The sequence below is a fragment of the Poecile atricapillus genome, chromosome 2 (assembly GCF_030490865.1).
Source record: "Poecile atricapillus isolate bPoeAtr1 chromosome 2, bPoeAtr1.hap1, whole genome shotgun sequence".
NCBI classification, from domain to species: Eukaryota; Metazoa; Chordata; class Aves; order Passeriformes; family Paridae; genus Poecile; species Poecile atricapillus.
In genome coordinates, this window is record NC_081250.1 from 78,129,984 (window position 1) to 78,143,933 (window position 13,950).

The 13,950-nt window shown below is 38.7% G+C and overlaps 1 protein-coding gene across 3 annotated transcripts in view; it reads right to left on the minus strand.

Moving 5' to 3' along the window:
• FBXL7 (F-box and leucine rich repeat protein 7) overlaps window positions 1-13,950 on the minus strand; it is a 189,168-nt gene that overhangs the window by 141,815 nt on the left and 33,403 nt on the right. For all 3 annotated transcript variants that reach the window (XM_058832907.1, XM_058832905.1, XM_058832904.1), the window contains exon 2: window positions 5,634-5,723. Coding sequence is in view for 2 of the 3 variants with exons in the window: in XM_058832905.1 (XP_058688888.1) it covers window positions 5,634-5,723 (90 nt within the window). In the remaining variant the exon portion in view is untranslated. The remainder of the gene's footprint in view (window positions 1-5,633; window positions 5,724-13,950) is intronic.

Here is a 13,950-nt window from a genome sequence, read left to right on the forward strand (position 1 = left end):
AGCTGTGGTTGCTTGGAGAAAGGAATTCACCATAACCCAGACAGAGCTGCTGCTGCTGCTTCTTCTTCTTTTCCTCCATCTTTGGGTCTCACACCCCCTGTCCTGCCGGGATGTGTGGCAGTGCCAGGCACCGCCACAGAGCTGCTGATCCACCTCATCCACCAGCCCAGGATCTCAGCTCATCCCTGCTGTTCCAGCCGACTGTTCCTCGGAGCCCTGCAGGAGCACCGGGACTGCCCGCCCGAGGGGGTTTGTGAAAACAAAGCCTCTCCTCCATCCCTTCCCTTCCCTTCAGCCGAGAAAGCTGTCACGGGGTCCCTGGTTCTGTTTTCTTGCTAATGCTGTAGTTATTGTTGTTTGTTTGCCTGGTTATAAATGTTAGTAAAGAACTGTTATTCCTATCCCCAGATCTCTGCCTGCGAGCCCTTGATTTCAAAACTAGAATAATTTGGGGGGAGGGAGTCAACATTTTTTCATTCCAAGGGAGGCTCCTGCCCTCCCTAACAGACACCTGTCTTCTAGAACCAAGACACATTAATTAAATAAATTAGGAATTACTCAGAGATCCAAAAGATACCATGTGTTTTGAAAAAAATGTGATCATGAAGACAAAAGAAATTAAACTAATTACAACCTCCCTGAAAGTATCCTATAACAAGTACTTTGTTCCCTCACTTGTAAGGTGAAATGGGAGGCACACAACTCAAATAAATTTGTGTTCAAGAAATGTCACTTAATATATTCCCATGTAGAGCAGTGATAAATGTTTTCTGACACTGAGGTCGATTTTTTCTGGGGAAAAAAAGAAATTATATATAGAAGCTTCAGCGGCCAGGCCCCACAATAAAAGGATGGCAAACAGCCACAAACACAGCCTCATCAACCAAGCCGTCGTGCACAGGGTACGGAAGACCTTTTACATGAATAATTAAACATGTTTGCAAAATGCTACATTTTCACACAGTTCCCCCCCCCCCCCCAAGATGATTTAATGGAAGGAACAGCTTCTAATGATTGTAAATTATTGTAATTGTTCCCACCACACTGCTCTGAGAGTCATAGAATCATTTAGGTTAGAAAAGACCCTTGGGATCAAGTCCAGCCATAAACGCAGCACTGTCAAGTCCAGCAGAACCACTAGGAAACCCAAATAAAACAAGGAGGATACAACTATGAAAGGGAGGGCTTTTCTAGTACACACTAAAACTGCAGAAGAAATACCTCATGTGTTGAGATGCATACAAGCAGCTACTGCCAAAACAAATTCATTTGATTTCCATGCTAAACATACATTGCAGTGTACTCTAGAATTGTCAGAGGACTGTAAAAGGAAAAACAAAGTAAAATACTTAGTCTTTGAAGGTCCCTAGAAATCAACTAAAAGCAGATAAAATTTTAACTTCTTCAAAATACAGCAGCTGGCTTCATCGTGTTTTTGCAAAACTCAAAATACTAAGATTTAATGGGATATATTCAGAAGTACTTCAGCATTGAGCCTTACTGCTACAATAGTGTTTTACTTCATACCTAATCCTTCAATTTGATTTTACAGGAGCTGAGAAATAAACTGGAACTTCTACACTGAGCTCATACATGAGCTCTCAATTTAAAATTGTCTCTGGATTACATCTTAATGGTGCTATACACGAAGTGCAAACAGTATTGATTTTTTATTTGAAAAACAGTCAGTCAAGTTAATACAAAGCTTGGACACAACATTCCACTCTTTGCAGGTAAGTGTTAGAAGAAAACTCTCTGATCAAGGTAAGCCGGTACAAAAGCAGTCATTCAGTCTAATCTTCTAAATCAAGTTTCAGACAATAATATTCCAGCTGAGACTGTATCTAGCAAATTGCATTTAAATGGCCCACAAAAATCCATTTAGTCTTTCACTTGCCAGAGAGCAACAGGGGGTAGTAAAAACTCATGCGTTCTCACGTTTCCAACTGTAACTGATTGATAGGGTAAAGAATTGCAGACAATGTCAGAGATTGAAAAGAAGTAAAAGGCAGTGTATATTCAAAGCTAAAGAAAACTGTATCCTCAGAAGAGGAGACAGTGTGGAGGCATTAGTGTGCATGCACACCCACAGGCTGCCATGCTTCCTTCTGAGCTAAGCTGTAGCCAAGCAAACAGGTCTCTCCAGCCTGTGAAGCCACAGAAGACCAGACATCTGGGTTTTGCCACCTTTCCTTCAATGACATACACAAAGTGAGAGCCACTGGACTCTAGTTTCAGCACCTTTGCATCCCTCTCAAGTGCATCACTGGTATGTCAAAGCCTGAATTTAGGAAGCTGCACAGTCTGCCAGGTACAGTCTGCTTTCCTCTATGCAACAAAAACAGATCACTGAGAGAAGCTTGTTCAGCTAAGGATACCAACACACACTGTCCTTGTCTGGGGAAGATGTGCCCTTTACTCAGATACACTTAATAGCACAGCCAACATTTTGTCTCCTTGAAACATAAAATATTCCACAACTCTACAGATACTCTACAGAGTATCTCCACAATGTGAAAGAGGGTACCATTATTTTGGCCGTAACTGCACAACCCATGCTCATCAAGAGAGTTAAATGATGTCGCCTTAATAGGATATCTAGGAGTGGAATGACAAAAGCCATTTCAAGCATCTTGTTACCTATTTCTGGTACCCATTCTGTAGAGAAACATCACAGTTATGAAACTTGACATATAACTTGGTTGCAGTCATCAGGATGAAGAACGTGGCTTGATTTCTTAAACTGATGGCAACATCTGCTGTCAGATACTTCCTGAGGTGGTTTGCCCTTCCAAGCAAGAGTCCTGCTTGACATGTTTTTTGCAGTTCTTGGGCATATGTAGCTGCCTAAGTAATACTTTACATGACTGCTTCTCTGCTGAAGAGTACCAGAGCAAAGCTGGATCAGTCCCATAAATTTCCCTTCCCTTGTTTCAATTAATTCCATTGATTCAGCTTCAACAAGTGTTGTGTCACCTGTCTTACAGAAACAGAAGACAAGCTGTACAAAACTGCAAAGAATTAGGTCTGTTTAAAAAGCTGGAAAGCAGAAGATACGAAAACCCTTCAGCCCCAAACAAAAATTATGCTCTTCACAGAGCTGAGCACTCAGGAATGCAGCTGGCAACAGAAATTCAGAGGATGCAAAGCTGTCTGCCACTTGCCCAATCAGGATCTTTTCCCATGGCAGAGAAGGGTTCACCTGCAATGTTTCCTACTCCTTCCCACACCAAACCTGCATACAGCTGCATGCAGCTCACTGCACAACACAAAGCTCCTTCATAGAACAACACACAGTGCTGTGAATTTACAATATTGGCAGAACTGGAGCATTCTGTCCCTGCAGTAAACAGTCTCTGGTGAAAAGAAAGATATATGTACCAACCTCTGTGCTGGGCAGATACTACTGTACCATGGCAAGCAAATACTACAGCGGAGTAGGTAAATTTAACTAACAGTTAAAAATAGGTTAAAATGGGGTGCAAAACCCCAAAACATGCAAGTTCCACTGCTTGTACAGCATCTAACACAATCAGACTCCTGTTCTTAGCTGATCCCTAGACATTGTAACTGAACAGGATAAAAACTTCAGCCTTCTGTAAAAACAGAACTCAAGTCATCTTGTGGAAGGTATGAGTCTTTATTATCAGCTGAATCTTCCTTCAGCATCAGTTTACTGTTCATGGGGAAAAGAGGCTGCATTAGTAAAAAACCCAGACACAGAACTGATAAATGTGTCTTCCAGCAACAGTGCCTGATTTTCCCCAACTACTTCCATATCACTAGTCTCACTTGCCTTCACAGAACTCTTATGCTCCCTGGTTATGACAGTCAAAATATCTGCCAGAATATTCAGCAATCCACATTAAGGTAATTTATACTGAACTGCTCCACATTAGTAATTCTTCAGGAGAAAGAAATAGTAAGAAAGTAGTAATAACACAGGCTGAGGAAGAAGCAACTTCTGAATCTGTTGTCAAAGTAAGTATTTGTCAAATTACACTATTCCAGGGCACAGAAAAATTAGGCTAGAAACTGAAATTGCCTCCAAATATAGATACATAATTAACTTCTCTGAACTCTGATTTTGCATGTGAACTCAAAAACATATTTTTACTACAGCAATTGCTGGCCTGCATGTAAGCCTTCCTCACTAACAAATTAATCACCTGCTAACTAGTGGTGAAGATTTCAAGATCAACATTTGTATTCACTGTCTCAATAATGGACTAAATTAAGAACATAAATCATAGAGATAATGCATAATCTTATTTTATCCAAGGAAAAAATGCTTTACAGACTAAAGTAAAAAAGAAATTCAGAGCAGTTATTAAGTACTGACTTCAGAGTTTCCACTATTCTTTTGTGGTTTCTTTTGTTTTTCATTCCTGGCTGTCATAAAGAGAATACATTTCCTAAATCTATTTTGTGTCTTGGTAATTCACATCTTTCAGGTACCTCAAAACTTTTGAGTCTAAGGTTTAGAGAAACATGAAGTCTACTATTCAACTTAATATTATTAACCATTTATTTGTTTCTTGTTAGATTTATTGGCTGGACTAAAAAGCACAGATTCTAAACCAGTACCTCTCATGATTCATAGGTGCCAGATATTCATTCTTGGTATGGGATTATGCATGCCCAGCAACAGAACTCTTGTGATTTACGTGGTCATCTATTACTTACATGAACTGCTTTTACTGAACAGATTCTACAGTCATAGTCAGACTATTCAAAAGTCTGATTTTCTTTAACCATAAGAAATAAAGCTAGACTGAAAGCAATCAGACCTTGTAACTTAATTTGTAGTGACGAATATAAGAATGTGACAGTGTAAGAAATCAGAATTATAACTTGATTACTACCAAGTATACCAAGCATTATCAAATCATTATGACAGAGTTACCTCATTAAACTATATACACTTATTTCCTCTCCGCCTTAAAAGACAACTGTAAAAACTAGGGCAAATACATTTCCATTTAACAGGGCACACCTACTCACACCTAAGAAGTCAGAAAGAAAGTATCAGCATTTCTGTGTTCATAGGCCCATTAGTACAACATTGTACTGATACTGACAGATACATCTTCTTGCCCTGGACATTAAATATCTAGCCCTGGGTGATGACATACTCCAGTAATTGTAGGTGGGGTGTACTGACCTAATTACATCTGTGTCAGGTCTTCATGTCGCAAGCTACACTTTTGAAAACTCATCTCAAACAACTCACATTTTCATGGTGTTCACATTATGAAAAGAAAGAGGGTGATATTTGACCTAAGATGTATGTCAAAAAGCTTCCATCAAGCATATACTTCAAATGTAACTGCAAAATCAGATCATATAAAATCTTAATTCAAAAAGCCTTTGCTAAAAAAGTGGCACACAAAATTACTCCTAACTCTCTAAGTTTGGGCTCTGCAGAAGTATCCTAAATCCTTTGTCACAAACTTAAAACAGAAACTACTACAAGTAGAAGTGAATACTGCTTAAAGGAAGAACTGTTTTTGAATTTCTAGCAGGCCAATGCTACTGTACACAGAAGGAATGAGAAGAAGGGGTTCCTCTTCTGAAAACTGCTAGGATTCTGCTGGGGTGCCTGACCCTGGTAATGAATACCAGCTGCCTACCTTCACTGGTAGCTGCATTCTTCTGGGCTTTGGTGGGTGTGTGATCTGTACTTGAACTCACGTCGGATGAGATGCTTGAGCTGCCCTTGCCTGCAAAAGGAGAAAGAGGTAGAGAGAGAGAGAGAGAACAAATGTGAGTATCAACTCTGAAATGGAAAGACCTTCAATATCTGAACCTGGAACAATTCCAAAAAGGCTTTAAAGTAAGTTTAAAACAGCTGATGCTTATTTTGTACACACCAGGATAGAAATTCACTGCACTGTAACTTCTAGCATGTGCACTGTATTAAGGCTGCAAATAGTCTCCTCTGCCACAGAGCCTCTCACTACATATTTGCTAAGCTCTATTGAAAATTAAATGTTTGTGATTAACAACATTAGGGGAGCTTAAATGTTCAGTTTACTCATTCAAATACCTCTAACACAGATCAGGATAAATGGTTGTGTTTAAAATATGTTAAGTGAGTTTGGATTTCTGCCTTATGTGCTCACATCATGTATTCAAGCCACTTGGTCATGTGAAAATGAAAGCAAAGTATGTTTTCTCCTTCACCATGCTCACTGCATGATGTAATACACCATTTCAAAACTAACATTTCACTAATGGTGGAGGGTTTCTAACTGTAAATCATAACCTATGAATGTTCCTTCTCTCATTTTCTCTCTTAAAAGCTTTTCCTGAATTTCCTAATCAGTCTCTTCAGACCTATATGCAGAATGTCAAACTCTAGATACAAGTTGCAAACAAAAGAAATCCAAATACATACTAAAAATTAACCCAGACCGATACTACAGAAGAATAGAGCTGGCTAAACCAAAGCTGTATTTTTATTTATCTGTGAGGATCTAAGAAGGAGTCACTTCTGTTGCCCTTCACTCATTCTACTCAATCTCAGTAATTACTAACAGGGAATACTGCTCTACTTTGCAGCAGGAACAAAACCAACCACCCAATGAGCAGTAAAAGTGAGATAATTCTAGAGAGAGGAAATATAGTGAATCCCCACAAACACTGCATCACTGAAGCTTTTAAGACCTGTGTTATTTTTTTTTTTGACCAAAATTAGGCTGTATGCAGAAAGCTAGCTGACACCAAGTTTCTGTCACTTGGGTAAACTTACAATCACAGGAATGTTAGCAAGAGACTTTTCTGATCTGTTATTTCAATCAAGCATTCCTTGGGGTTCTGGATTACAGCATGCCTGGTTTCCATAACATTTAGATGTAAGAGAGGTGTGCTTTTTAAAGGTGCTACAACAGAACAAGGATTTAAATTTTAATGGGAAACGACTGGAGAAAGTGCAAATGTAGGTTGCTTCACAACCAAGGTCCTGCCACTTAATCCATCAGCCAGCCCTAGAGAATCATTCTCCACAGGAAGTTGCTTTAGTTAACATGCTTAGATTTGAGAGATAATTATGAATTGAACTTTAGTGAAAGGATATTAGAATAGTCAGAAGAAAATAAAAAAATAAATACCTAAAGCTAGTAGTTGATAAAGAGAAAGAAAAAAGTGTATTTCCAGTGATTCACTGTTTTTTACATTCCTTTAAGTTAAGCAAAACCAAGAAGCAGCACTTCCAGAATATCACTTCAATTGCTCTCAAGCTGTGACATGAGTTGGAGTAATAGACTGTGGTCTTTATAGAAATTACTGCCTCAAAATAACTCTACGGCTAAGGCAACAAGGTTTGTGGTAGAAGAAAGGCAGAAGATAACAGGGAAGGGTAGATGTTAAATGCTCTTTCCCAGAAAGAGGCCAAACAAGAAACACCTGCAGCAGCTGATAATCAAATCACTGCTGACAGGAAAGGTATTTATGTGGTATTGTCACTACCAGCAACTCCTTATGTATCAAAAACTGCAACTGCAGAGGCAGAAAATAAACTTCCAAGGGGTATCAGCACTCCTTAACAGATTTATGGAAAGAAAACAAAACTAAACAGACTAACTAAAAAAAAAAAATGTTTCCTCAAAGCAAATAAACAGGATTTCCTCTAAAAAAATAATTTCTCTTTTTTTTTAAGGTTGAGGGGGAGGAGGGGAAAGAGGGAAAGGAAGTCAGTGATACCAAATAAAAGCAAAGTTGTAAGGTAGTCATATATGGCATGGTTTGTTTTCATAAAGTGAATGTTTCCCAGGCTCCATACCTCTCCATTAACAATAGCAGTTCTATTTAGCCCAAATACAAGCCCACCTCAAAAAGCATAACCAAAATATTTTACCCACTGTAAGCTACTGTCAGTACACATAGTAGCAACATATTTACAATTGCACACTTCTGTAGAAATTGTGAAATGCCTGATGTAAGTGTAGATGTTTATTATTTAAATCTACTTGAACTTCAAGACATTTTAATACCTTGCAAGAATTTAAAACTAGAAGAAAAAAAAAACCCCATAGTTACTGCTTTGGTTGGGTACATTTCTACCTGTAATTATATTTTTAGATTAAGTTCTCTTACCGTATACAGCCCCAAAACTAGTCCTTTTCCTTATTGCCTACTCTGAAACTCTCCACTCAGATGAGGGGAAAGCAGGAGATACTTTCTAATAATTTTCAATGTGTTTCAAATAGACTAGCTGACACTATGTACCTTTTCTTTTGCTTTTTTTCAGTGCAAAACAAAGCTTCCAGTACACTATATTTGGCTCCTGCAGACCCAAGTTGTCATGGGGTTACTTTACCTTTAAGAAGGTTAAAGTTGCTGGGGGCTGCCTGGAGTCTTTTCTCCTGACCAGTTATCGGTCATTGCTGAGAATTGACAGCAGTTTTAGCCATTGAAAAGGGGGATCAACTTGTGAACCCCACCTTAAAGTGTAAAACCAGAGCTCTCTTGCCCTCTTTGTTTTCTGGCTGTGAAAGGTAGCAGAGCTCCGGCCTCTCGGTCTCTGCCCGGCCACGTGGCCAGGCGGGGGCCGGGCTGGGCCTGCCGTTCTCCCGGCCGGGAGATGGGGCCTGCGGGGGCTTGCCCCGGGCCAAGCTGGGCCAGGCCGGTTCCTGGCTTGGCTGCAGGTTTTGCCGTGATGGAATTTACCAGAAAACTGCCGAGTGAAGAAGGAGAAGAGCTCTAAGCCTGCTGCAAGCAGAGACACCAACCACACTTCTCTAGAGCAGCTATGAAGAACTTTCCATCACAGATAGCTCCAGCTCCTGTTCAGCAGAGATCACCGAACCATCTACAAAAGCTTGGGCAGGATTTTAACTCTTTCTTATCCAGATGAGACTTGCGGATTAATCTTTTTATCCAGAGAGAGAAAAGGAGAGTGATCAACATGAAAAGAGACTTTATAAACTACCAGTGACAAGAAAGAAAAGAAGCTTCAAGAAAGGTAGAGAATTAAGAAGATGCTTTAATTAAACTGAAATATCTTTCTGTTAAAACTATGGGGATGGACAATGAAGTCCTGAAAAGAACTCCTTTAATTCATGACGGAGTATGGGGAGGAATAGAGTGTTCAAAGTAAAATTTGAGTAAAAAGTAGAGTGATTATGGTATAGAGTGAAGTGCTAGAAACAGTAAAGCAAAAATTTGAAGCCTTGGGAGGGCAATGAGAAAAACTGTTTTCTGGTGAAGCTCACAGAAAACAGATGAAGAAAACTTTTGCTTTTGAATAACTCATCCTTAAAAATGGTATCCCTAGACTCATGGCCCTTAACACACCTCAGAGTGATGTGAAATGGGAGGAATGAGCTCTGATAACAGCAGCTCTGGGCAGCTGATATCAGGGAAACGGAAAACTATAACAAAAATAGTTTTCTTGTGAGAAACTCCATAAATTAACAGAAAGAAATTTCTGTTTCTCTACAGAGACTGGTGAAAAGACTGTAGAAGGAATTGGGACTGTTTAAACCATCAAAGTTCTAAAGATTTTGTCTCTGTTGTCATGTGAACAAAGGAATGGTGGGCAGTAAGAAATGAAAAGGTTTTTCTGGAAGTTTATTCTGGTGTTCTTATTATTGTAGTTTGTAAATAAACTTTCTTTATTCCTTTTAAGTTTTATGCCTGTTTTCCTCTTGTTTTAATCCATATCTCACAGCAAGAAATAAGTAATTTTTTTATTTTTTTTTTCCTTTTGTTAATTACTGGTTTAAAACCACGACACAAGTACACATGCCAGAGCTAAAACATAACAGTATTTAAGTATTCTCCAAATGGGAAAGACTAGGAGAGCAGCAGCTGTTCTGCCTGGAGATTGCAGTTGGCCTCTTCTCCCAAGTGACAGACAAGAGGAAATAGCATCATGTTGTGCCAGGGGAAGTTTAGGTTCAACACCAGGAAAAATTTCTGCACTGAAAGGGTGTTCAGGCATTGGAACAGGCTGCTCAGAGAAGTGGTGGAGTCACCATCCCTGGTGGTACTGAAAAGATATGTAGATGTGGTGTCTAGAGACATGGTTTAGCAATGGACTTGCCAGAGCTGGGTTCACAGTTAGACTCAATTGTAAGGGTCTTTTCCAACCTAAATGATTACATGGAATATTAGAATCACAGAAATTCAAAGAGTGGTGATTTCCCTAATGCCATAGGGAAAAGTTAAAGCACAGTATAACACTGGTTTCCAGAGACCAGTTCCTCTCCAATTCAAAAAGTGCCCTGAGAAAGTCATTGCATGTAAATATACCCTGACAAGAGTTCTAATGCAATGACAACTAGAACGATGAAACAGAGGGCAATATTGCAGACTACAGGAGTAATTACGGCATTTGTTCCTCTGCATAAGCAAATTAAAGGCCTGCCAAAAGCTTCCCTAACATGACTTGCAATCATCCAGAGCTTTCTTCATACAGTCAACAGTTCTTTATTTCTAAAGCAGAAGCTGCAATCCAAAAGAAAGGAAACTGCACTATGGTAGTAGATAGGTAAGGTAGAAGAAACCTATTTTCCTAGAATACAACATAATTAGCATTGGGAGCAAAGGTAACATGTACTTCCCAACACCTGCAAAGAATCACACAGCTACACAGTTGTGATTCAAATCATGTCTCTGACCTGCTTCTGGAGAAGCAAAAGTACAGTTTGTTGGGTTTTTTTCCGCCTACTAGTGCCAAAATCTTACAACAGTCATAGGAACAAGATTCCATCCATCTAAACTAGTATCCCATTTCCTACAGATTACATTTTGATCCTGATGGAGAGGAACCAGAATCAGGTAAGCCTATAATATAACAGATACTTCTCCTGAACATTGTCTCTGTCTTCAGGTCTTTGCAGCCCATGGAAGTTTTTCAGACAGACGTCTTTCTTCTCCATAGCCCTACAACCTTATTAAATTTACTTTGTCTCTTTTTGAATCATAACTATTAAAATAAGGTGTTTAATTTTCTTTTTATTGTCACAGATGGCTATATTGACTATGATATTATGTTTGTTTTATAGAAGTCTTTGCTACCTTCAGTTTTGCAAACTTTGGATTCTGCCAGTCACAGTCACTGCTGAGAAGCGTCAAAGACATCACAAATCAGTCAGGATAGAATCAATGCAATTTAAACTTCCCTGGGAAAGCACTGTTTGACACTGAAAAACTATTTTTGGAACCACATAGGCAAATCCTGGCCTAGTCTAAAGAGCAGTGAATCCCCTTCACTTCATCTGAAACAATTTTACTAGGGTTTTGGTTTTTTTTACAGCACATTTGCATTGGATTCTGGTGTATATGCATTTGCATGCCTTATTTTATATGTCCTTCTAAGATCTTATAAAGACAGGCTGACCTGAACATTGTTTCTTATGTGCCACCCTGGAAAGTAACAAGTGCATTTCTCTTGACATCAAGTTCTTATGTGATGACACCTTTCTTCAGCAGGCAATGACAGGTACCTCAGGAATTCAATGGATAGTAGGGCCAAATCCCAAATCCACTGCTTGCCATTCTGAACTGAAACGTTAGACAAAATGCCGAAACAGAAAAACAAAATAGTAATTTAGGAAAAGAGAGCAGAAAGCAATTAAGTTCAGAATATCCATTAATCTCTTTAACTGTCCAGAAGTGTTATATAACAATCAATTTGATATAAAAAAATTGAAAATTTTGTTTACTTAAGCCATCAATTCTTATCCAAATGACATTTTTCAAATTAAACTTCTCAACATGAAAGTGCATATGTGCACAGTTTTCCTACCAGATGATCATTACTTTCTCTTTTATATCTTCAGACAAGTTCTTTTAAAATCAAATAGATGCCAACCACATCAAAAAGAGATCCAGAAAAAAAAAAAAAGAAAACCAATCCAAACCTCAAAACATCAGGGATCATTCAAGAGGAAAGAAAAATCTCTTCCTTCTCTTGTTTCCATGACATACATTATTGCTGGTCCAAGACAGCAAAACCTCAAGTGTATCCCTTTACAATCTGCACCTCCAAAGATTGCAGACTCCCAGTATGTTTCCAAGTATTCCCATGGAAATCAGCAGCCTAGTGCAGTACTTGAGCTTTGCCGATATATAATATCCTTTAAAGATGCAATATTATCAATTCATTTATCCAAAGTACATGAATATTTGGATTACAATCAGTCTCCTTGAACTTTATATTTGTACCAGTTGAAATTATATATCATAAAATTGGTTTCCATTTATTAATTCTTAACTGCTGAGCAAACTACCACTGTTTCAACACTGAAGTTACCTACCTGCAAGCATTTTTACTCACCGAACTGCTTTCAGGATGAAATATATTCATTTATAAATTCACATTGACCTTCTGCCCTAAAATCCTAGGAGTATGGCTCTTAAGCTTGCTGTTATTTTTTCCAAATTAAAACATGTCAATATAGCAAGCAGGCTCCAAATTTTATTCCATCCAACATTTGTCAGAATATGATAAAACAAACAGTAATCTGCACAAACTCCAATCCCAATGAAATAAACTGAATGTTTCACAGGAAGTATGCTGAAGTTTGAAGAGTTTGCTGATATGTGCTAGCACTGGTACTTTGGTACAATATATTTTAAAACTTTCACAAGTGGAATCTCTACAAGCATTTTACATTACTTTTTTTTTTATTATTTTTAAACCATAGCTCCAGCTTCCAGGATTGTGAAATTTGGCTGTGAAATCTGGCATTACTTAGCTATGAAATACTACACTTAGTTCTGCAGCATTTCTGTAAGTTTTAAGCTAAATTTCAATTCAGGTCCCACAGGCCAATTTGGCCAGTTTTGTTCTTCCAGTCAGTGCGTGCCTCACTTTCTCAAGTACCACAGCACACGACAAAACCTCCTGCAAATGCCAACAAGCTGCACTAATAAATCTCTGGTAGGGAGTAAGTCGCCTTACGTTTTTTATAACTTTTAGGAACTTTTTCCAGGTGCAGGTACCAGCCAGCTCCACTGGCCCCACCACAGGGCATGGCTGAGCCCCTCAGCCACAGGTGGGTGAGCACCTCGGAGCAGGGAAGGCCCAGCTCCTTGGTGTCACCTTTTTGAGGCAGTATTAAAACCAGACATAAGAAGCTACTTGAAAGGTGAAGCTGTAACAACAAAGGCAATAAGCATCATTTAATTCTGATGTAAATATGGCTGTAGAAGTTCTGCAGCTAGCAAGACACAATAGTTTATCCACTACACTGCAAAAGGCTTTAAAAATATATATTAAAGTACAGGTGGGGAATTGAATTTTTCAGAACGGTTTAGCAGAATGATGTTTATTACCAGCAAGGCAAGACTTCAGAATGTCTGAATAAAAATCAGGAAGCTTAAATAAAATTGTTTGCATAGTCATACATTCTAATTGCTGTGCTAGAAGCCTATTGGGTTTGTAGTCAGGACATCTTTAACTCTCATCTTGGTGCTAAATAACTCACTATGAGTTTAGAATAGCTGAAGGGTTTATTTAATGAAGTCTTCAGGTGGACTCATATAATCTAATGACTAAACAGAGGCAGAGCACATTGTCTCCTCTATGTAACAGATGATAGTATCTTTTCTAGATATTATCCCTTTTCTAGAGAACTTCAGCATTCACTGATGAGGCTTGTTAACCAAGAGCCTTTATATGAGACTATGAAGGTCACACCCAATTTTTTAATCCTTTATCAAAGGATTTTATGATACAAAGTGACAACACACACCACTGCTAGGTTTATAAACATTCAACAATGCATCAAACTACTTTGAGGCCTTTCTTCACACCTGCTAAGTGGCTGGCATGCCAGAATTTGCACCCACTCCAAGTGTTAAGCTCTACTTTTCAAACACACACTGATAAAAGCCCATGAAATGTTTAGTCTAGGCTGCCTGAGAAAGAAAGAATGCAACTACTTCGCTTATTTGAACTCAGTGAGAAAACAAGATGAGAAATCTTTAACATCCTTT